The sequence below is a fragment of the Candoia aspera genome, chromosome 2 (assembly GCF_035149785.1).
Source record: "Candoia aspera isolate rCanAsp1 chromosome 2, rCanAsp1.hap2, whole genome shotgun sequence".
Lineage (NCBI taxonomy): Eukaryota > Metazoa > Chordata > Lepidosauria > Squamata > Boidae > Candoia > Candoia aspera.
This window is the reverse complement of record NC_086154.1, coordinates 132,601,690-132,623,880: the sequence shown is the minus strand read 5'-3', so window position 1 is coordinate 132,623,880 and position 22,191 is coordinate 132,601,690. Positions and strand designations below refer to the sequence as shown.

The window sequence follows — 22,191 nt, the reverse complement described above, 5'->3', positions numbered from 1 at the left end:
GTTTTCCCTTCTTGCTCAAATACCCGTTGGGGGAATGGTTGGACAAGGGAGAGGATGGATTCATAGTGGAGGAAATGAAAATATTCATTGTGGGGGCTTCATTAAGTTATAAAATTTAAGGAGACAGAAATGGAAGAATCCTTTTTCCTTAAATGCTTTCAGCTTTTGTAGTAATAGCTACTCGGATTGTCAGGCAACCCAAAATGGTAGCTGAGCATTTTTTCCCCTCCTTTTTCTGTAGCTAACATTCATCTCTCACCAAAAGTTACTAACTCAGCTTCTGAGGGTTTTATCAAGTTTACTTGTGCTGTCAAAGGGGAGTACTGAGCTCTCATGCAGAGTTCACCAGGGAGTGTCTCTTGTACAAGACTGTTATGGAAAAATACAACTCCACATTGCTCAACAGGATGGAGGAGTTTGGAATGAGGAGAATGTAGTTCTCTCTTTCTGTGTCTCTCTTCTTCAAGTCCTTACCAGTAGCATGTTTACTGGTAAGAAGTGAGAACAATCAACTAGTAAAAACGGAAAATAAAGCAAATATAGAAACTACCATTCTCACACCATACTTTCCAAATTCTCCTTGGAGAGGTCTTCAGCTGCTTCCTTGGCCTGTCCGGACCCCAATACGTAGTTTTCTTGATAATCCTTGAGCAACTTCACCACTTCCAGGTGATGAAACTGGATGGCATCATCCAAGGCAATGTTTCCCCACCTGCAGAGAAGGCAACTTTATGAAGATGTGTATAGCTGCTGTCTATCAAGAGCAGCTTTTCTCAACCTGATGCCCTCCAGTGTTTCGAGGCTATAGCTCTTAACAATTTCTAGCCAAAGGCCATCATGATTAAGAATCCTGGGAATTGCATTTCCAGCATACGGTATGCTGAGGATGCCAGAATGGAGAAGACTGTTCTAGGTGATGAAGAGCTACTGAAGGCTTGAATCACTATGTTCTCAACTAAGCAGATCAAAAGTAAGTATTTGTGGATCAAATATCCGTATTGGCTTAAAATTAGGACAGTTTATATGGGCTCCCCAAATTATTATGTTACAGACAAAAGTTACTAGAGAAGGGTGTCTATAAAACAAGTAGGGCTATGTGGTTCTGGGGTATCAAATCATATTGCATGTGCCAGGAGAATGCAACTTCTCCCTAGGCAATCTGATTCGATGAAAATCTTTCTCCAAAGAGCATGATCTGTCAAGTGATAGCATTTCCCCAAAGTTATGGTGAACTTTATTGGGACAAGTCATCTGACAGCTTTTGTACTGTTAATGGCAATTCTTGATATTCCAGGGAAGAATATAGAAACTGCCCAACACTCTGAATTTATGGAGCATGCTAAATTGAAACAACAAAATACACTAAGTTTAGCATTATATGAACCTATCTTTTCTCTACTCCAGATCACCAACTGTAATGCATCCTTTTCTTACAACTAAAGGAGAAAGAAGCTCGCTTATAGTTGAGGCCTTTAGGTATGCATGGATGTTACAATAGTCATGCTGGATCAGACCAAGCTTTATTTTGTCCACAGTTCTGTTCCAGCAGAGGCCAACTGGTCCTAATACAGGTTATGAGTGCTCAAACCTCTTGAGTAACAGGTATCACAATACTGACTTGATCAGGGAGTGCTAGGCAGAGAAAGAGGAAGTATATTAGAAGCAGTTGCTGCTAGAAACAGTTCCTTACGCCAAAATAAGGTCCCTGTCTTTAGCTTACACAGGAAGAAGTGGGTCTACGATTTTACAATTCTGTAAGTAAAAAGCAAGATCTTGTCTCTGTAACTGTCAGCCCATTTGTTTCTCACCTGTCCTGGACGAAAGGATTGACTTTGCAGGCCTCCATCAGAAACTTCACAACCTCCAGGTGTCCTGTGGAGAATCAAACAGTTCAAAAAGAGGCTCTTCCTGCCTGTTCCCAAAGACAAGCTTCTGAACCATTCCCAACAGATCAGGCTGAATGCAACCTAGTCTACAGAGCTCTTCAAGGAGCAGGACTGCAGAGAGGGGATTACCAAGCATGTCACTTCCTCACAGTAGCAATTTCATGGACGGAAAGAGTGTGTTTGTGGTTCAGCTATGTAACCTCTCACTGTAGGATGCAGATTTCCAAATAATCTGTTGGTGTTTCACCACCACAGTCCAGGAGAATTGACAAGTCAAGAGTTATTCTGATACATATATTTTTTCCAGCATGCTTACACCATCTCTTGGGAAATGTATTTTGGGGAAATTATTGTGATTGTGCAATTAGAGGTCCTATGCTTGCTGTAAAAGTGAGCTTTTTTATTTTGGAGGTGAGGCAGCATGATTTATTTAACCCTTTACTTTTAAAACTCTTTAAAAGAAGCCCCCCTTTTAGTATATCAATGTCTGGGAAAATTTATCCAGCCTGGAGACAGAAATATTACAGTATTTAAACTTGCTTAATAAAAGTCTTGCAAATCTGAGTACAATTTGCAGTTGGAGGTGTAAGTGTCGAGCTTCCAGGAGTCCCAGTCAAATGGCACTGAACAGTTATTTCATCTTTTCTTTCTTGTTTTGTTTGGTGGTAGGAGAAGACAGGGAAGGGACACCAACAGAGATGATGAGATCCGCTTGAGGCAAAGCAATTGCATAATAAAGGCCTGGCAGCACACAGAATTTCCTCTCTAACACCTGAAATTGCTTTGGACTTCTAGAGAGATCTAAACATGGGGAAGTTCCCCGAACTGATAGAAGTGACAGCCTGGTGTTCGCCTCGCACTAGATACTTTTCACCTTTTACAGATACTTTTCATAAAACGGTCTCCTTCCCCCAGATCCAATACCCTGGCTTTTGTGATGGCTTATTGTCTTAAAGAGCACACTTGGGAATGGTGTCGGAACAATGTTATACTGAACTTATTATGAATACCAGCACTGCCTTCCTTTCACAACCCGCCGATTCTTGTTAGAGATGAAGCCCAGTGAGACACCAATCACAGAAGGTCTGGTAGGTGTTTAAACTCTGCAAGCCTGCAGATGCAAATGTGGATTTAGAGCTGGTGTCTAGAAATCATGGCACGTTTGCATCCTGAGCGTAATACCTTCAGCTGCAGCAACATGCAAGGCTGTGCGGGAATCATAGTCTTTCTGTTCCATGTCCATAGCTGACAGAGCAAATCTAGAAGGAAGCCAAGGGGACAGAGTCAAATGTCGTGGCAGGAAGTTTCAGTCATACTCAGATTTGCTTCTGAATGCCATTTCTTGGAAATCTCTCCCCAGCACCATTTTTCCCTGGATGAGTAAAGTCATACCTCCGAAGAGCAGACATATCTCCACTGTGGGCAGCAAACAGCAGATTCACAACAGTTTTGTTCTGAAAAATATGAAGTGAAATATATTCAGTATATCTGGCTTACAATGGCTAATCTTCATGATTTTGGAGGCTTTTAAGAACTCTCATAATGAAATACTGCAAATATATACCCCTAGGCAAAAGTCTTCCATGATTGGGTTAGAATATAGATAAAATAAGTCTCTAACAGGCTAGAATGGAGGGAAAGATCTTTGTAGATCTTGAGAGCTTCAGGCAGTGCTGGTTGTTGAGTTGTTTCCTCACAGTTCCCCCGTATACCACTGACTGTTGGGGCGACTAGATTGAGGACGGAAAGGCATCCCTGCGCACCCACTTCTCCAGCCTATTTGTAGCAGCAAGAGCACAGCAAGGGTGACAAATCAGAGCTATAGCTGGCATCCAGAGCAGACTGCACTCTAATTCTCCAGAGACCACAGAAAGCCCATTTCTGATCTCGACTGTGGGGAGGCAACTGTTCACAGGTTGAGAAGTACACCTTTCTGGTGTCAAGAGCCACAGTTGGCTGGGCTACTTTCCCCCTTAAACCTCCTGAATTTTACTGATGTATATAGAGAACTGTAGCTGCTTTCCCAACAGACTGAGTAGACAGTAGCTATACACAATCTGCCACGAGATCCTTTGGGCAGAGGGCAGTTAAATATTCATAAATATTTTAGATAATTAATATTGGGATACGTTGTTAGCTGAGACTGTCTTGTTTATCTTGTGTTAGATTGTTATAACCCAGGCACAATATGTTTTCTCTTTTTAATTTTCATATTTAATTATAGCCCCCCAAAGTTGTACAGGAGTGGGTGGCCATATACACTGAATGCACGAATGAATGAATGAATGAGTACATTCTTGAAACCAAGCAGGCAAAGATCTCCCTTGTTTCCAACTACTGTACAGTCTTCCTGAATTGAGCACCTCCCCTTTCTTATTAGGCTAGCAACCTTTACCCTGTGCTCTCTAGGATTTCAGGTCCACCAGTTTCTTGATAAAACCTCCTCTCTCTTTTATGCATCCTAAGCCCTGGGCCATTCACCTACCTCTACTATCCTAACACTCCAAGTCCTCTGAGTTTTTCTCCCACCCTCCATTTAAATCTGTAGTATCTTTCCATCACGAGGACCCTTGGTTTCTTACCCTCACTTCATCTCCTTCACGGCGTGGGTCCATCTTGCGGGTACAGTGCAGTAAGTTGTCATAGTTGTGGAAATTGAAGAGAGACACCAATTCCTGGAGAAATGACAGTCAAAAGGCAAGAATAAGAATCAAAAGGGGACACAAATGGAAAGTCATAAAATGGATCCTGTAATGCTTCCTAGTAATTGATTCAAAGAAGATGGAAGGAGTATATCAAAATTTTGTACAGAAGAGATGTCAACATCCAAGATACCACAGAAGAGTGGTTGTTAAACTGGGGGTATTTACCTCCGAGAGGTTAATTTGGACATATCCTTGGAGTAATAAAACAATTTGATGTTCCAGTTTGGAACTCCCACTGCCAAAATGCTTGTGTAAAACAACGGTCTGGTTTTTGTGTGTGTGAGAGTAATGACATTTGAGATCAGGAAAAGGGATAATTGGGTCAAACAGCTGAAGAACCACTGCCTTAGAAGATATTCCCTACTTACAAGAACCTCTAGTACTAGAAGATGAAGTTAGATCAGAATTCTGGTCATTACCAAGTCTGAAGACTACAGTAATTAGATAGCTGCAGAAATATGGCAAACAACAAAATAATCGGTAACAGTTGTAACCAAACTATGCCAGCAAATCTGAAGAATGCAACCCTAGTCAACAGATTGGAAGAGGTCAGTTGTCCAATACCAATGCCAAAGGAAGAACTCTTAACAAAATGTGCAAACTACTGTCCTTAACTTCGCATGCTAGATGTCATGAGTAAGGATGGCGAGCAGGGGGCTCCCATCCAGACTGTCAAGCACATGCGTAGCACTGATGAATTGTTCAGCCATTCAAAGAGACACAGATCGGGACCACCTTAACCCTTGGGGGTTATATGACTGGGTTTTCCCCACGCTTCTTCAGTTTGTTAGGATTCCTGTTAAGTACTAGCAATAAATATTAGAGACCAGTTCCATGTCTCAGTGTGTTTCCTGGTTAGGACACTAGCAAAATAATGCTCAGAATCATCCAATGCTGATTAGAACCCCTTGTGGTAAGGGGAATGCCAGATGTTCAAGTTCATTTTAGAAAAACCCAAGAATCAAGAGGCAATACTGCTGAGGCATGCTGGAAAAACCCAAGAATCAAGAGGCAATACTGCTGAGGCATGCTGGAAAATCTAAAAATCCAAAGAATATCAGAAAGAAGTCAATATGTGCTTCACTGATTACAGAAAGGCTTTTTATACCATCAACCATGGCAACCTGTAGAATGTCCTTAGGAAAATGGAATCCCAAATCATCTCACTATCCTCACGTGAAACCTATATACAGGACTGAAAACCACAGTCCAGACAGAACATGGCAAAACAAACTGGCTCCAGGTTGGTAAAGAAAGGAAACCAAGTTGTAGACTCTGTCCTCCATATTCACCCTATATGCTGAATACAAAATGAGAGAGGCTGGATTGGAAGGAGAAGAGAGTGGTTTAAAGATTGGAAGAAGAAACTTCAATAACCTGCACTACGTTGATTACACTACTCTGGTAGCTGAAAATGCAAGTGATAAAGAAGATCTAGTAATGAAAATCAAGGAGCACAAGGAAAAATTGGATTAATTATAACGAAGACTAAACTATTAACAAGTACAGCAACCAACCTTCACACTAACTCTAGACAGATAGCTTCTGCCTTTTAGGATCAACTATCAATAGTAAAGGAACCAGCAGTCAAGAAATAAGCCACAGACTAGCATTTGGTGGGATAGAAATTAAAGCCTTGGAAAAGATATTCAGATGCCACAATGTGTCTATACTTATAAAGATCAGAATCGTGCAGGTAATTGTTTTCCCTGTGGCAGTCTATGGAAACAAAAGTCAGACTTTGAAGAAGCAGGATAGAAAGAATATTGACACTTTTGAACTTTGGTGTTGGACAAAACTGAGAATACCATGGATAGCCAACAAACAAATGGATCATAGACCAAATCAATGCAGAGTTCTCATCTGAGGCTCAACTTACCATATTTTGGATAGATTATGCAAAGACTTAGTTCCCTTGAGAAATCCAAGATGCTGGGAAAAGTGGAAGAAAAGAAAAGACACCCAATAGCAAGGTTGATGGACTTGATTTCACAGCGATGAAATCAAGTCCATCACTGGAAAATCTAAAGGGCCAAGTTGGGGACAGATCATCCTGGAGAAGGTCTATTATGCAGTTACTAAGAATCAACACCAACTTGATTACCAACACAATCCTTTCTAAAAATTAAACACAAAATACATTTGGATCTCCCACAAGGGAGAAACAAGTAGTTTGATGGAGATTTGACATACAAGAAGCTTGGGACTTCAGCTCTTCCTATTTTCCCTTCAGATGTTTGCATCTGAAAACCGTACACGCGTAAGTGCTTCATGGTAAACATATTTGTATTTTCTTGCAGATGTTAATCATGGTAGGTTTTCATGGTTATGACATAAAATATAGTCCATAAACGCCACAAATACATCACTTATGTTGTCATTTTTTTCAGATTATCCTTCATGTAATGTGGAGAAAGCTTTTACATTTCTATATTTATTATAGTATTACTCATAAGAAATGGAGACTGGGAGAGTGGCTTTGCCCACCAATATACCCAGTTCTGTCACCATTCCACACCATGGCTCTCACCGGCTCTTTTAAAATGGCCCACCCTATTGTGTCTATAGTTTTATGAAACTTGCCTGACAAAACCCAATTCCTCTTGTGCTGTTCCCAGCTTTATCCAGAGGGGGCGATAGACACATCACTCCCATAACATTGGGCACCACCAGCAGGATGGCCCCAGAGACTGCAGATTTGGCAGGAAGACCAACCTGGAAGTGAGGAAGAGAGTTTACATGAAGGGTACAGTGAATCACATTTTAAGTATCCCCAAACTCTTCAAAATTCAGTGTTAAACCATGTAAGTATAACTGAGGGACAAAGAAGAGATAAAGTTGATCCCTGCAAAAGGCAAAGTAGAGGCCCAATTTGCAGTATATCCCAGTTGTATGATTAATTCTGGAAGTTCTATGCAGGTGTAAATTAGGCTTTGCCTAGTGCAAAATTACATTTCATGCTGGGCTGTGCTGTGCTGGGAAAATGAAACTAGTGGCTATTACCATGCAGATGGAGTAGGAAAATAGCACTAGAGAGAAGCATTTCTGAAAGCAGGAGTGGATCTGTGTATAAGTAACCACAATTCTGGTCCACTACACACGCACCCGTTTTTAAGGATGGTGCCTTTCTGGTTGTCCCTCTTTTGCAAAGCTTCATGCAAGTCTTAGGAGATGACGAGGAGAGTGGAAAGATGCTACTTATCTTTCAGAAACGAGTACCCAGGAGAGGAGATTGCATTGCATAAATCTGAGAAGTGCCCTATATTTTGCCAGAGAATGCCAGCATACTACTGTCAGAACATGGGCTGAGATCAGCACTTGTAATACACAAGCCAAGAGGTATCCTAGGGCATCTCAGGCCTCAGCACTTTACAGCAGCAAGTGTCTTCCTCTGAGCACAGGTCTCCAGCATGAACACAAGCCTCTCCAGACAAAACCGAACCATCTCCTGGTTATCTTGAACATCTGTGTGAGCCAAATTATAGTGTGAGGCAGCTGGTACAGGCTGCCTAGATCTGGTTCACTATGACATAATGTCACTTATTTGGTTTTAGTTGACTATGTCATTTGAGCCCAGGCAATTGTAATTCATTAGATGAAGCAAGCCAAGGCTTAGCCCAAGGCATAGGCCCCAACATGAGCTTGCAAAAGTGCTGATTCTGCTCCATTTCCTGTTCACAGATATGGTATTTCTTTGCTTGTGTGATCCTCAGCAGCACCTGATTCATCTGACCATTTCAACAGTCCTTCAGAAGAGAGTTCCCACTGAGATCAGCTGTCATGAAAATAGTCCTTTCTGGCTGCTCACTGCTATTTCTCCTTCCAACCCACCCAAAACAGAGCAGAAACTTACATGGAAGGCAAACTGCCCCGAGAAGTCATACATGCCACAAGAGTGCATGAGGCTAAGGGTGTTGCGGATGGCTTCGTCACTGAGGACACACTCGCCTGTGATAGGGCAGATACCACCATTGGCAAGTGTGGCTGCCATGACACTGCCAGATTCACAAGTCACTTCGACAGAACAGAGCTTCGTAAGCGCGGGGGCGGGGGGGCGGGGAAGAAGGTTAAAAGAAGATTGATTAATTATAACATCATAGTAAGAAACCTAGAAATGGTTCCTAACCTCTGCTTGGGGTGGAAATTCAGGATCTATACACAGAGCTGACTTAACACAGAGAAAGCATCTGATACGATATTTCTTGAAAAATGAAGGATTGCCTATGTGAATTCTTCCTGTGTGAGGGTCTCTCTTACACAGAGAGTAGCATATACAGGAATAAAGAATAGGGTGCTGGCTAAATATCCAGAATCAACCTCTTTGACCTGATGCCTACCATATGCATCAATGTAAACTGCCAGGCCCAAGGATCTGCTAGCTGAGGATGGTGGTGATTATAGCACAATGCATCTTGCAGACACTGGCCTGGGGGATACTAATCTAGAGGAATAGATTTGGAAGGGGGAAAAAAATGCCGCAAGGCACCAAACTCCAATCCAGCCCTGTAATATTTACTTTAAAAATAAAAAGCTTGATTATTCATCCTGAAATGGATTATTTCTCTGGGTCTAACCCTCTGAAACCCAAAAGGATTGTTTTGGACCCAGACCTCCAGCCTAGCTGCCATTCAAAATGCAACTTACCTGGTAGTACAAGTCAAGAGCTGCCATCATGTCCACCCCACGCGGAAAGCACTGCCAAGTCGGGACCAAAGAGAATAAAGCTGCGTCAGACCTCGGCACAGTGGATCTCCCCTGGGAGGTGTGTGTGTGGGGGGGAGTTCCTTCAATGAACAAGACTATACTTATCCTGGTCTGCTAGAAAGCACAGGGTCTCTCTCCCCGCTTCCCTTGTTACCTTTTTGTCTTTGAGATAGTAGCCAATGGCATAATTCCGATCTCCTGTTTCTTTCTCCGACTGAAACCTGCAAAGAAGCATGTACAAACCCTCATTCCTCCCCACCTCTGGATGTTCACTTTTGGAGAACTATCATTCAGATGAAACCTGACAGGTACTCAAGGAACAAACCCATTAGCACCTCTTATGGAAGTAGAAGTGACTCTACACACACACAGACACAGAGGGGTGCCTTACGTGGTATTGCTGAATCCCACATATTCGTTCCCAGCCATCCTCTTCAAATAATCCACCACCTGGGACAGAAGCAAAAGCTGCATCTGGAAGGGATCTCTTTCTGATCCAGCTCTTTCTAGTCTTCCCTCAGCTCATCTTTCTTTTTCTCTTGCCAGTCATTTATTTGTATGCCTAACAACAGTATTTTTGACTTCATGTTACAATCTGGCACCCATTTTGCCCCTTATCACCCACCCCTCAAAAAAGTAAAAATAAGGGGAAAAAAACGAAGCAACTTGAAAATGTGGATCCTACCCATTTGAGGTACGCCCTGGGATTGCAAAAGGGACGCTGGAGGACTGAATGCTCCTGCGGGCCACAGCTTGCCAATCCTTGTCCTAACTGAACCTATCAGAAATGCTGCTTGTCACTTTGCCATTTAGAAAGCATGCCCTTGTGTTCTGCAAGTTTCTCACGCTTCATCACTAAATTTTCTAAGGGATTTTGAAACAAAAGACTAAATCAAATGTCAGGATTGCATTGCAAGATAAATGGCTTGATCAGCCAGTGTTGCCAGAGAATCAATTTTTCCTCCAACCCAATCCCTCAACCCTGAGAAAGGGCACCGTGGAGTTTTCCATCAGGGAAGAAAAGGTCACACTCACGTAGTCAAACTTCTCTGCTTTATTGCAGCCCATCTGATGAAGAAGAAAAAAAAAGTTTAATCATGACAAATATAACCATCAAGGATACTGAAGTTGTTAGAAAGTTTGGAAACACATTATAAGTTTAGCAGCGTTCTCTAAAACTTCTAGTTGAGACAACTACTGGGATCCCAGATCAGGTCTCAACATGGATAGAACAGCCATGAAATCTTGTGTAGAACTTCTATCTTATGTAGGACAGAAGAATGGAGGAATATTTTATCTTTGAGAGAATTCTGGGTAGATGAAAAGAGGCTTGAGCTCCATATGCATCTGCCACGTGAAACAAGGGATCCTTCAACTTTGGCCATAGCTGAGAGAGCAGGAAAGCTGTAAGTCTGACTAAGGAAGAAAGCCATACCAGGAAGATCATTGTAGCAATGGCATGTTATAGCCTGTTGGTAATAGCAGCCATGACTGGAACGCAGCAAACAAACCAAAATTCTCTGATCCCGCACCCTGAACACAAATCAGAACCATTGTAAGATGACATCAAAGCTGATCTTTACAGAATAGCCCAAATGTTGTTTCTGACTTGGAAACAAGGGGCACATGAACCAAGAAATTATTTGTAGGCATGTCCAGGGAGGTGGGGTGGGAGGAGTGATGAAACATGCATTGCAACGTAAGACTTTGCATCTCGTATACTTCCCCTTATGTACCAGTGGGGGTTATTCACACAGGAAACTAAGTCATAAATCATAGTTTACCAAACACAGTAGCTAGTGGGCTCGAGCTGCATGCTCAGCCAAAACCAAAAAAACCACATTACAGTGATTTGTGAAGTGAGCCCAGAGGTATGCTGTTCTTAATCCGAACTATATTATACTACCCAGTGCTGGGTGACTCCAGCCCATGTCTGATACCAGTTCTGTAGCAGAAGAAACCTTACCTTGATAAGAGAGCTGACCACAATGGCCCCTGCATTCACCATAGGGTTGTGTGGAATCCCTGAATGCAAAGGAATTGATTAAAAAGGGATCCCTTGAGTTCTGCACCCTCCTCCTCCTCTAAGGTTTCTCTAACTCGCTGGCCTTCCCAATATGGTGGAATCTGTGTTGGTTGGGAGGTGGAACTGCCAATCAAAGCATGGCCATACAGGGCACCTCCTTTCCGTTTACATTCTAGAGAGGAGGGAATGAGGAATGATGGATTTGGGAGGTTTAGGTGGACAGACAAATCTGAGGGAGGCTGAGTTTTAGCCCTGGAAAACCTCAATCAGTCAGGGAGATAGGGTTAGTGCCAGGGTAAGCAAGTATTGACTGGCTATAACTATACTGTAGAATCAAGTTAACTTGTTTATGAACCATTTAAAGTTATTTAATGAAAGTCCATCCATCTCTCTGCTTTGAAGTTAACCAAGTAACCAGGCTGTCCCGTATCTTCCCCCACGTTCCGTTTAGTCATGTTACTTCAGAAATAAAGGAGAAATAAAGCTGCCTGGAGTCTTTTCAATTTGGCAGCCTTATAAATCTAAGAAAAGAAAAAGAGAATTTCTAAACCTGAACAGGGTATTATGATGGCAGCAAGACAAATAGATCTTGCAGAGATCTTGCACAGTTTATGAGATTCACCTTAATTTTAAATAACAAACAAAAAGAAAAAAAAAGAAAAGGACACTCCCAACCAAGAGGTTTATGATGGAACCACAATTCTCAAAATCCTCATCCAGCATTGACCAATTTTTCTGGCTGAGCATTTTAGGAACAACAGAAGCCACTGATCTGCAGAACCTCTGAGCTGAGGAAGGCTGCTATAGCCTTGTTAACAGTATAATATAAACTACTGTTTTCAGTTTCCATGTAACCATAAATAATTGTCTCTTTATATGCTATGGCTTTATTTCAAATTATGGAGGCTTTACTGAAGGAGAAAAAAAATCCACAATTTTTTTTTAGACTTTTTTATCCTGCCTTTATTATTTTTATAAATAACTCAAAGTGGCGAACACACCTAATACTCATTCCTCCTCCTCTTTTCCCCACAGCAACAGCCCTGTGAGGTGAGCTGGGCTGAGAGAGAGGGACTGGCCCAAGGTCACCCAGCCGGCTTTCATGCCTAAGGCAGGACTAGAACTCCCAGTCTCCTGGTTTCTAACCTGGTGCCTTAACTTAAATTTAAATTAAATTAATTACTTTAATGAAGGATGCATACTTTTTCACAGGTTCATTAAGTACCATTCACTTAATATACACATTTCCCAAGCCAAAATAAAGAAAAATAGGACCAATGAACTAAAGACAATAGACTGTAAAACATCTACTGAATGATCAAACACTCAGAAAAATGAAGTTAAGACGTTGGTAAGCAGCTCTCATTCCCCCCTTACAATCATACGTGTTTCTGTGGGAAGATCTGCCTCAATTTTGCAAGGAATTTAAAGGGGATTGAAAGAAGAAAAGTCTTAATGGGACAGATGAAGATTCAGAGAAAAGCCCTCCTTCTTACTTTCCATGAGGATATTAATAGGGAAAGTGGAAATATTTTACGACTAGCATTTCAACATCATCTTTCAATACGTCAGGTGCTTGTACACTGTTACCATCCTGCCAGGTTAAAACAAGTGTTTCATACACACATTACACAGCAGCAAACCTTGGTCTGTCACTCAACAGAAGTTGCACCCTGGCTCAGATACTGGCTGGAGGTATATATGTTTCCAATGCAGCTGGAATGGTCTCATTCACACAGTATGGTTTTAAGTGACTCAAGGGGGCTGACAAAGGATAGCACCTGTTTTACAACTGGGTGTGTAAAGATTTAAACCTTGGTCTCCTATCCCTCAGCACACGGGGTCTCCTGTCCACTACTCACCTTCTTCGTTGAGAGAGAGTTTGTCGTAACGCAGCCCACTGGGCTCTTTGCCCACATATTGATGGACTCTCTCAGTGCCCAGTTCACTGACAGCAACAGCATATTTTAAGGGCTTGACACACGACTGCAGACAGAAGGGAGTCTTGGTGTGGCCCATGGAATGCCTAGGGGAGATGCGGGGAGAGAAATGATGCTACCCCTTCTGTAACCCAATGGCAAATGACATGGTGACCTGACATTTGGGCAAAGGTTGGAATGCTGTTCCAAAAACACTGGAAACTGTCTTATCCAGAGCTGGACCACCGATTCTTCTGGTTTTATACTGCCAATTGACTAGCAGAGACTCTTCAGAATTTCTGACAGGATGCCAAACCAAGGGATTCCTGCATGTGAAGGACTTGCATGACCTCTGAACTTCAGTCAATCTCCCAAGTCCCCAGTATGAGACACTTAAGGGCACAGTGGGGTCCGTAATTCAGAGTCTCCAACATTTGGGGAGCCAAGGGTACATGTGGAGGATTGAAAAGGTGTTCTTGTGTGCAACCACAACTTGCTGCAGGGGGTGTGGCCAATCACAAAATATTGGGAGCACCCTCTATTCCCTCCTTTGATCACCCCTTCTGTCTGAAAGGCCAACATCAGCATGGTGATGAAGAGGTAGGCAGGAGTATATGCCTGGATAGTTCATGCCACAACAGGCACAAAGTCTGGATCACACAAAGCTATCATTTGATAAACCATGGTTGCTTAAGTAGCTGGGCTTATAGCCAAACAGACTGCTCCTGTCCAGGACCATTACAATCCCATCCCCCATCTAACTGGACCACAAACCAAAGGAGGCTCTTCAATGCTAAGTATAATTTCCTGATCATCTCTGGTCTGCATGGCACGGAGCCTTGGTCTGGAGTGCAGCGTAGTGGCCTGCTCCCAATACTGAACATGCACTCAGCAGAGCCAAGCAGAATGTCTCTGTCACATTCTTTAGTTTTCCTATCCCATAATATTCAGGCCCCTGCCCCTTTTTTTTTGCATCCAAATTCCTTGTACACACCTTTGTCCGTCCACTGTGCAGAGAGATACACCCCAGATGTCTGGACTACACTTGGCCATTTGTGGAATGTAATTTGCTACCTATAAAAGGAAAGAACATGTGTTGAGGTGTGGGGTGAGCCCTAGGGAGGGGCCACGAACCATTTACAGCCCATCCAATTGAGGGCAGAAGAAGAAGAAGGTCCCTGTGCTCTCTGTTCTACACCAGTGGGGTTGGGAGATTAAGCTGGAACTCAGAGAAGCAGCCTTCACAAGTACGCAAATGAACAAAGCCACCCGCAGAGGAAGACACCCTAGAATGCCACGTGCATTTGTTGTTTTATTTTATTATGGTATAAAATAGCGAGGGGAGCATTAGTGCCTGGGTGTTAAATTCTGTAAAGTTTACAAAGATATAAGTCTGGGAGAATATCAAATCTCAGCCAGTAGTTTAAAGAGCAAATCCCCGATTCTATATCTGAGCAAGCATTCTATCATCAGGTGTCCCATGGCACATGCCATCTTGTCTTCCCATTTTTTTCTATTGTTAGGTAAAATACCACCCCCTTGCCCTTCTTTAATTTAATTGTATGACAAATATGTATTTCAGACTAGGTTTGTTCAGTAAATAAGAGATGCGTGCACTGTGGGCTCTTCCTGGGGAGGTGTTTTTTCATTTTATTCTCCCCGCCTTTTTTTGCATATAATAAAAATAAAACAAAATAAACTGTGGTTTACCGACTGATGTCTCATATATGGGTCTGTGCCAAACAAATTATTATATAGCATACAGAGATGTTTCCCAGCCTTGATCACTTCCAGATGTGTGGACTTTAAACATGCCGAATTCCTGAACCTGCATAGCCATTGCTGAGAATGCCCAGAATTTTAAGTCATTTGAAAGTGGCCAAGATTGGAAACAATAGCTTAAAGCAATAGGTGGGCAATTTCTTAACAACTCGGGCTGGCATTCAGATTTTCGACTTTTTGGAGAGCCACCAAAAACTCTCTAGTGGGTAGTGATGCCACAGAAAGTAATGAAGCTGAATTTTTTCTGGCCTGTCTTGGAGGGATTTTAGCAAGGGAGAAGGGTACTTAAGGGGAGATATTCAAGTTTCCTCTTCCCACACAGGTTAAATAAGACAACCTCTCTCCTTGATTCTAAGGCCAGCCGGGCAACCTCCCTACCTCTTTATCCACCACTCTCATATTCTACCCAGCACTGAGCAGTTTCTGTACAGATTTGTTTTTAAGATGACAGAGGAATCTTATTTATTTATTTATCAATCAAATTTGTCACCGTCCATCTCGGACTCTGGGCGGTTTACAACATAAAACAATAACCATATAATAAAATTCCAATATAAAATATAGACTAAAACAATTTTAAAAACTACCAAGTATATAATAATGTAATGTAATGTAATGTAATGTAATGTAATATATAATATATTTACCCTCTGCTGTGTGCAATCAGATCTTTTTACCTTGCCCCCCTGAAGTCCTTTGGTGCACTCAAAGATTTGCTCCACATGAGTTGTAAACTCCTGGAAGTCAGGGATGACAAATTTCTTCCGGAAAGCCTGGGTCAAGAGGACTATATTGCTACTCACACACCTGGAAGCAAAGTGATACATGAAATATTGAATGGAGCTACATGCATTTGGGAAGAAAGTAGGATGTCTTATATACAGATGCAAGCAGACATGAAAACTGCAATGTCTACATTTTTCCTTCTTTGCCTTGAAAAGCAGCTGACTTGACAACATCAACCAAACAACTCAAAAGCATGTTTGTTTTCTCTTTTCTTGCACTTTGAACATCTATTCCTAACAAGTTAGCCAATTTAAAAGCTTGCTTCCAGCTTTTAAATGCTAACTGATTTATCACCTCTCCTATCTCCCTCTATAATTCTTTTTGAGATAACCTCCTACAATTTCTAGCTGCCTCATGTGAAGCCTAGAGCAAAAAGAAGGCACAGAATCAACCTTTCTTTCCCATATATTAGTTGAATTCTATACTGCACTGTGCTATGGTTTGCACAGATGTAGTTTGTTGGCTAAGCCACAATTGGCTGGGTTCACACCATGGACAAGGTCATTACTTACAAAACTTCACTGGCTGGTTCACCCAACAGAGAGCCCAACCGAAAAATATCACATTAAAACTTAGTATGTTGTTTGAATGCAGCCACCATTGAACCAGAAGTTAGGAATAGAGTAGGAATTCACCATATCCAAATAAAAGCTAGAGGTTTTCCAAAATAGTTGGACATTTCTTTTAACATTCTGAAGCTACCCCTATTAGTTACATATCTGCTATTCCTGAACATGCAAATTTAACTACTCTAGCATGTATACTGCCTAACCAAGGCAGCTCTCATGTTTTCAGGCTATGAAAAATTGTGGTGGGCTGAGGGGAAGGAGATACAATCAAGTAGGAAGAGATGCAAAGAGGGTATGTGAGAATAGGACTACAGAAGGAATTCTGTAGAACAGGGGTGTGGTAGGTATAGGGGAAAATGTGTGTGCAACATGACCAATGGAAACTGAATTTGCTTGCAGAAGCTGATATACTTTGTTAAACAAACATTAGGATCAGGGTTCCAGTTGCAAAGGGCCAGCTACAACATCACCAGGCTCACTTCAGTATAATTCCTACCTCTGAAAAAGTTCTCGGCTCAGGGTTCCTCCATTGCTAGCTCCTTGGGTTGCTGTCCGCATCAGATTCATACAGTCACGAAGACGCGGATCTGAAGTCCAAAGGCCAGTGTGTTGTAACGCCTGGATTAGAAACAAGTCATAGATGAATATATGGCAAGATTAGGGTTGCTAGAACTGGATGCTCTACCCAGTACTTTAGAATGCATTGATATGAAGGGCAAATTCTTAATTAAAATTTGGTACTTGCATGCATATGCTCTCAAATGGATGTGTGGAACTTCCACATACTGTTTCTCAGGGGGTGTATGCACCTCTCTCTAATTAAGTGCTAAGAAGAAGTTGGAATCTCCAATGAAAAATTATGGATATTACCCAGAAATGTTAACCATGACAGTGAAGTAGCATGACATTGTATTATAGATAAGACAGGACCCATAGTTACTACATTTCTATAGGTATTAGAATAGCAGATGTCATTCTAATCCTTCTTTCGTACAGGGTAGCAATTGTGACAGTAGCATTGCAGAGAAGGCTCTTCACAAAGGATGCCCACAGTCTTCCAACAATTCCTTTCACAAAGGCCATCTCTGAGTGTCTGATGTCATACTGGATGCTCTATCATTTCAAACCGTGAGATATATTCTATTTCCTAATGGACTGCTATGCTCACTCACTTTGAGAGGCACTTCACAAGAATTGCACACCACCCTAAGCTCTACCCACTTCATCTCATGAAAAGGCCCACAGAAAAGGCCATTTCTGTATATAATTTAGGATTAGGTGAGGCATCAAAGATTCAGATTAGGGTTTTATTGTGGGTAAAATATTACTCTTTGGGGTAGGTTTTCTAGGCATCTTCATAAACTGCTATTTATATCACTCCCGTATATTTTGCCTGGAAGCACTGAAAATGGAAAAAAGGCCCATCCTTTTGCCATCATATAAATCAGTGATAGGGAACAACTCCCAGTATCCCTCAGCACTGACCGACCACACTGGCTGGGGCATTTGGGAACTGTAGTTCAGCAACAATTTGAATGTTGCTTATAAAGACTTTGATAGAGTGAGTTCATGGGACTGTGCCAGACCTTGTTTCCAGATAGTAGGACCTGCAATATCTGCTCCAGAGAGGTTAAGACAGGGAAGTGATGTTCTCCCTGGCCTCTTAAAGCTATGCTAGTTTAAGTCCAATTATACATTGCCATTTGTTTTACTACTTACATGATTTTTTTAAAGAGGAAGTTAAACATGTTAGTCTTCACATTTGCATTTCTATGTTACCTTCATATTGTCAGACTTGTTGATTTCTTTTAAATCTATATTATTTTCAAAATAACTGTACAAAATCTAGACAGGCATTGTACTAATAATGCAAGTTTTTACAATAGAGGTTCTCCATCTATCTACAATACACTGCTGAAGAATAATCTCCCTGTATAAATCTAGAGATGGAGCATAAAAACATTTTAAGCCATTTGAAAGACATGTTTTAAATCATTTTAAACAAGTCTGTTGAACATGGCTTCCCACAAGATACTCCTGTGCTTGGGCACAATTCAGAGTACATAGAAACATATCTGTTATGAAGGGTGAATGTTTGTATTAACTTTTTAGGGGGGGAAAAGGAAGCACTGACCAAACTCTTTTGTTTAACCATCTCTGGAGAACATAATAAATGTGGCATTTGAAACATCTCAGAAGACATATTTTGCCCCTCACAGGAATTCTGTTTCTGACAACACTGATTACCTAATGTCCAATATACTTGTTCTGTTCTCGTCTAGTAAACAGAACCTAACATTCTCTTCTATTTACCAAAATAACTGATTTAAAAACTTTATCAATCATATAATGCAATCACACAATTGTGAGGAGCAGAGTGTGTCTGCATGTATGTAAATGCAACTAGCAATGTACAAGGAAAAACATCAATTTCTTAGATTAATGGAGGGTAATGGAGTTACAAGTTTCACATCCAAATTAAAGGGAAATTTGCATGGAAAAGATTCATTTGTATTAGAAATGAGGATGGCAAGCCAACATTCCCACCCAAACAATCCTAGCCACCCTTTAGGGCATATCTTACAGTGATAAATTTATGAACAGAGATGCATTCCTGTCCTTCAGCTATTGTGTAGAAGAGCAGATCACTCAGACGTGGCAGCATCCCATTCACTGACAAGTCCCTGAAGAGAGATGGGAGTCACATATCCATCATCATCATCAACATCATCATCATCATCATCACCATCATTCCACAGCAGGAAGTAGGCTTCTTCATTGAAGGTTATAGAACATAATCTACCATGCTTGTACAGTGCAGTTATCAGATGTTCCCAGTCTAGGGCTTAGAAAATGTGACTGGATCAAAGTCATCCAGCCAGCTTCCATGCCTAAAGGAGGACTACTATAGGTCTCCTTGATCCTATATATAAAAATTAATTAATTCCTAGGAAAAGAAGTATCTCCTGAAAGAAAAGAATATGGGCAAATTAAAGCCATGCTACCAAGAGAGACAGGAAACATTTTCCCCACAGGAAAACATAATTCCACACTCAATTTATTCTCTTCATTAGCTCCCACAGTTTCGCTTCTCAGTACTCAGACAACAAGAAAAGTGGATTTCCTCTCACTGGAGTTGGATAGACACAACTATCAGGGATGGTTTAGAGCAGTGTTCTCCAAAAAGGTCAATACTGACCCCCAAGGGTTGATGAAACTATCCAAGGGGTTGATGTTATTATTTGTAGTACTATTTGTCAAAGTAGTATTTATTAAATTATTTTCATATAATAAATGTTTGGGGGTTGATGAACAATCTGAAACTTCATGAAGGGGTCAATGAGCCAAAGAGTTGGGGACCCCTGGTTTAGGGGATTCCTGCAGTGAAGTTGAACTATGTAACGACTTATCGGGACCCTTCTGACTCAGGCATTCTGTGATTCTATGCTGTTCCAAATATGGAAATGCCTCATAATCAGGATTTTCTGTGTAAGGTTGGAAATAATGCTGGGGATACTCTCCCAATATAGCTATTTAGCTTTATACTCTCTACTGTGATGGGCCATGGGAACACAGAGGAGGCAGCAAGACAGTTAAAGGAGGAAATAGGGCTGGCACAGAAGAGATCTTTGAATTCTGGGGAAGCATTAGAAAGAGAGTAATTCTGCCTTAATTACACTAGATATAACTTGTACAGAAGAATTATTCTACTAGGCTTTTAAGATTCTGTTATATTGCCATACAAGCAATAAAGATATTTCAAAAAATCCAAGTGGTTTTTGTTTCCTGAGTCTGCCAGCCCCACAGAGCTTGACATCTACCTACAAAACTCTAAATTGGCTTTTGCTTTTTAGTCATAAAAGTGAATTCAAAAGTATCCCTGTATCTTTTTAATCCTGAAAAATCCATTATATCCCATTCAAAGTTATGTTCTAATAATTCTTTGGTACCAACCAACGTGGCCCATTGTCTGTATCTTCCTACATCCCTCCATATTTATTAATTTATTTCTGACAAGTGCTTGGTATCATTAATTTGACCATTATCTATAACTGTGGAACACATTCAGGTCCTGCATCTTATTTAATATACAAAAAATATGCAAAAATCAGGGGAAAAGAACATTATGGTGTCAATTCTACTCAAATTGAATATTGAAATTTATAATTATTTTCATGTCACATACCTGAAATTGTAAGAGGTCTGAAAACATTTACTATAAAATTAATCTAGAAAAAAACTCAATTTCTAGATAAATAACTTTGAAATTAAAAAAACACATATTTAAAATGATTTTCAGAAATGCATGGGCTCAGGAAAGGAAAGGAGCAAGCCACTGTAATATTGATAACATGGATACTACTCAATACACATCCATGTACCTGTATGTTGAATTGCATATCAAATATTAAAAAAGAAAGACAAAATTAAAATACCAAGAATAGTAGCCTTGTACAAGAAGTGGCAAAAGAAGTATTATGTAAAAAAACCCCAATATTTCCCAACAACTACAAATGCTGTTGAGTGTTAGAAAAATGCACTCAAAAAATAAAACATCTTTTTCTATGTTCTGACCTACAGTGTCAAATTACGATCAGATCATGCGTCCTACAGAAACATAATCACCATCACTTAGTACTTAGTGGAGATTTTATGCACTGGAAAATTTTCCTCCAAATTATTAACCATGTCAAATATATTTTAGATCAGAAAGTAGCATCAAGGCTCGGCTTGTTTTTCCTTTTCCATAATTTTGGATTAAATGCAATTCTGCTGTTGAGGGGATGTTTCTATGGCAGCCAGCATTTCTGCTGGGAACAGGCTCAGATCTTGCCCCTCAGACTGGCAGAAGTGAAGATGCTTAGTGTGTCTCCAAAAGTATCACTGGCTATAAACATAAAAAAACACAGAGCATGAAAATGCCAAAAATCAACAGGCACCAACCAAAAGTCAGTGACTTCCATATATTTAGATAATTTAGTCTGAAACCTTAACATTTCTTTTGTGTCTTGGACGGATGGAAAACTCTGATTGTGGCTGCACAGGCAGTGTGAAGCTCCAGATGCATTAAAAAAAGAAAAAGTATCAGTGAATGAAAAAAAAAATTAAAAGGCTGATACTCTGGGCAAGTGTTCCTTTTCAACCCTACCTCCTTTGGCTCTCTACTTCATTTACTAACAAAGATGTGACTGAACAAATAAATAAAGCTGGAATAGCAGGAAAGCAGTATTTGTCCGTGGGTGCCAATGTGAAAAAAGTCTGGGCTCGCACCCCTGAATCTACCACGCAGAGAAAGTTCACTAGTGCAAGCGAGGGGCTGCACTCTAGAAAGAGCCTGAATGGTGCCAGGGGTTGGGATTAACGTGATCTTACACATTCGCCATTGGGAATGGCCAGAGACACCCCAGTTTAACATCCCCAAACTACAGCGTGATAAGCGATGGCCCACGCCTCCCTTACTGGTCAGTGAGGCGCTGTTGAGGCGGCTGCGGCTGCTGGTGACGGCCATTCATCACCGCCTCTCTCCCTTCAGCGGAGTAGCGGGCTCTGCCCAAGCCCACAGGAAGGACCAGCTCCCAACCGCGTCCCGACGACCCTCTTCTCCAGTGGCGTCGAATCTCCCGAGGCTGCCACACTCCGGTCACGATCCTGAGAGCGCCCATGGCTGCAGCCGATCCGTTCAGGTCTCCGGAACAGGAGCCCACCTTGAAGCTACTAGGAGGCGCGGAAGAACAACGCTGCGCCCCCCGCGGCCTCCTGGCCCTTTAAAAGAAAAACATCGGCCGGCGGTTTCCAAAAGGGGAGGGAGGAGCG

General features: G+C 41.4%; 1 protein-coding gene across 2 annotated transcripts; it reads right to left on the bottom strand.

The window, feature by feature from the left end:
• Positions 1-554: 554 nt before the first annotated feature.
• Positions 555-22,155, bottom strand: GLS2 (glutaminase 2). 2 transcript variants are annotated; one of them, XM_063293654.1, is made up of 18 exons: positions 21,838-22,155; positions 18,962-19,061; positions 16,874-16,995; positions 15,700-15,829; positions 14,235-14,314; positions 13,184-13,347; positions 11,262-11,320; positions 10,331-10,363; positions 9,687-9,745; positions 9,450-9,516; positions 9,236-9,286; positions 8,445-8,621; positions 7,175-7,306; positions 4,469-4,561; positions 3,279-3,340; positions 3,069-3,145; positions 1,809-1,872; positions 555-712 (listed from the first exon to the last, which is right to left on the bottom strand). In XM_063293654.1, the coding sequence occupies exons 1-18, from the start codon at positions 22,038-22,040 to the stop codon at positions 556-558; spliced, it is 1,830 nt and encodes a 609-aa protein (XP_063149724.1). In that variant the 5' UTR covers positions 22,041-22,155; the 3' UTR covers position 555. The 2 variants fall into 2 exon arrangements, with proteins under 2 accessions (XP_063149724.1, XP_063149725.1); XM_063293655.1 differs by lacking the exon at positions 9,236-9,286.
• Between the last annotated feature and the right edge of the window lie 36 nt (positions 22,156-22,191).

Bases quoted from the DNA above. Each gene is read 5' to 3' on its own strand.
- GLS2 (XM_063293654.1), bottom strand. From the start codon at position 22,040: ATGGGCGCTCTCAGGATCGTGACCGGAGTGTGGCAGCCTCGGGAGATT. The intron at 13,348-14,234 runs GTGTGTACAAGG...CATCTCCCCTAG, and splicing joins TGCACAGTGGACGGACAAAG to GCATTCCATGGGCCACACCA. The intron at 9,746-10,330 runs GTGAGTGTGACC...CTTCTGTCCCAG, and splicing joins AAGCAGAGAAGTTTGACTAC to GTGGTGGATTATTTGAAGAG.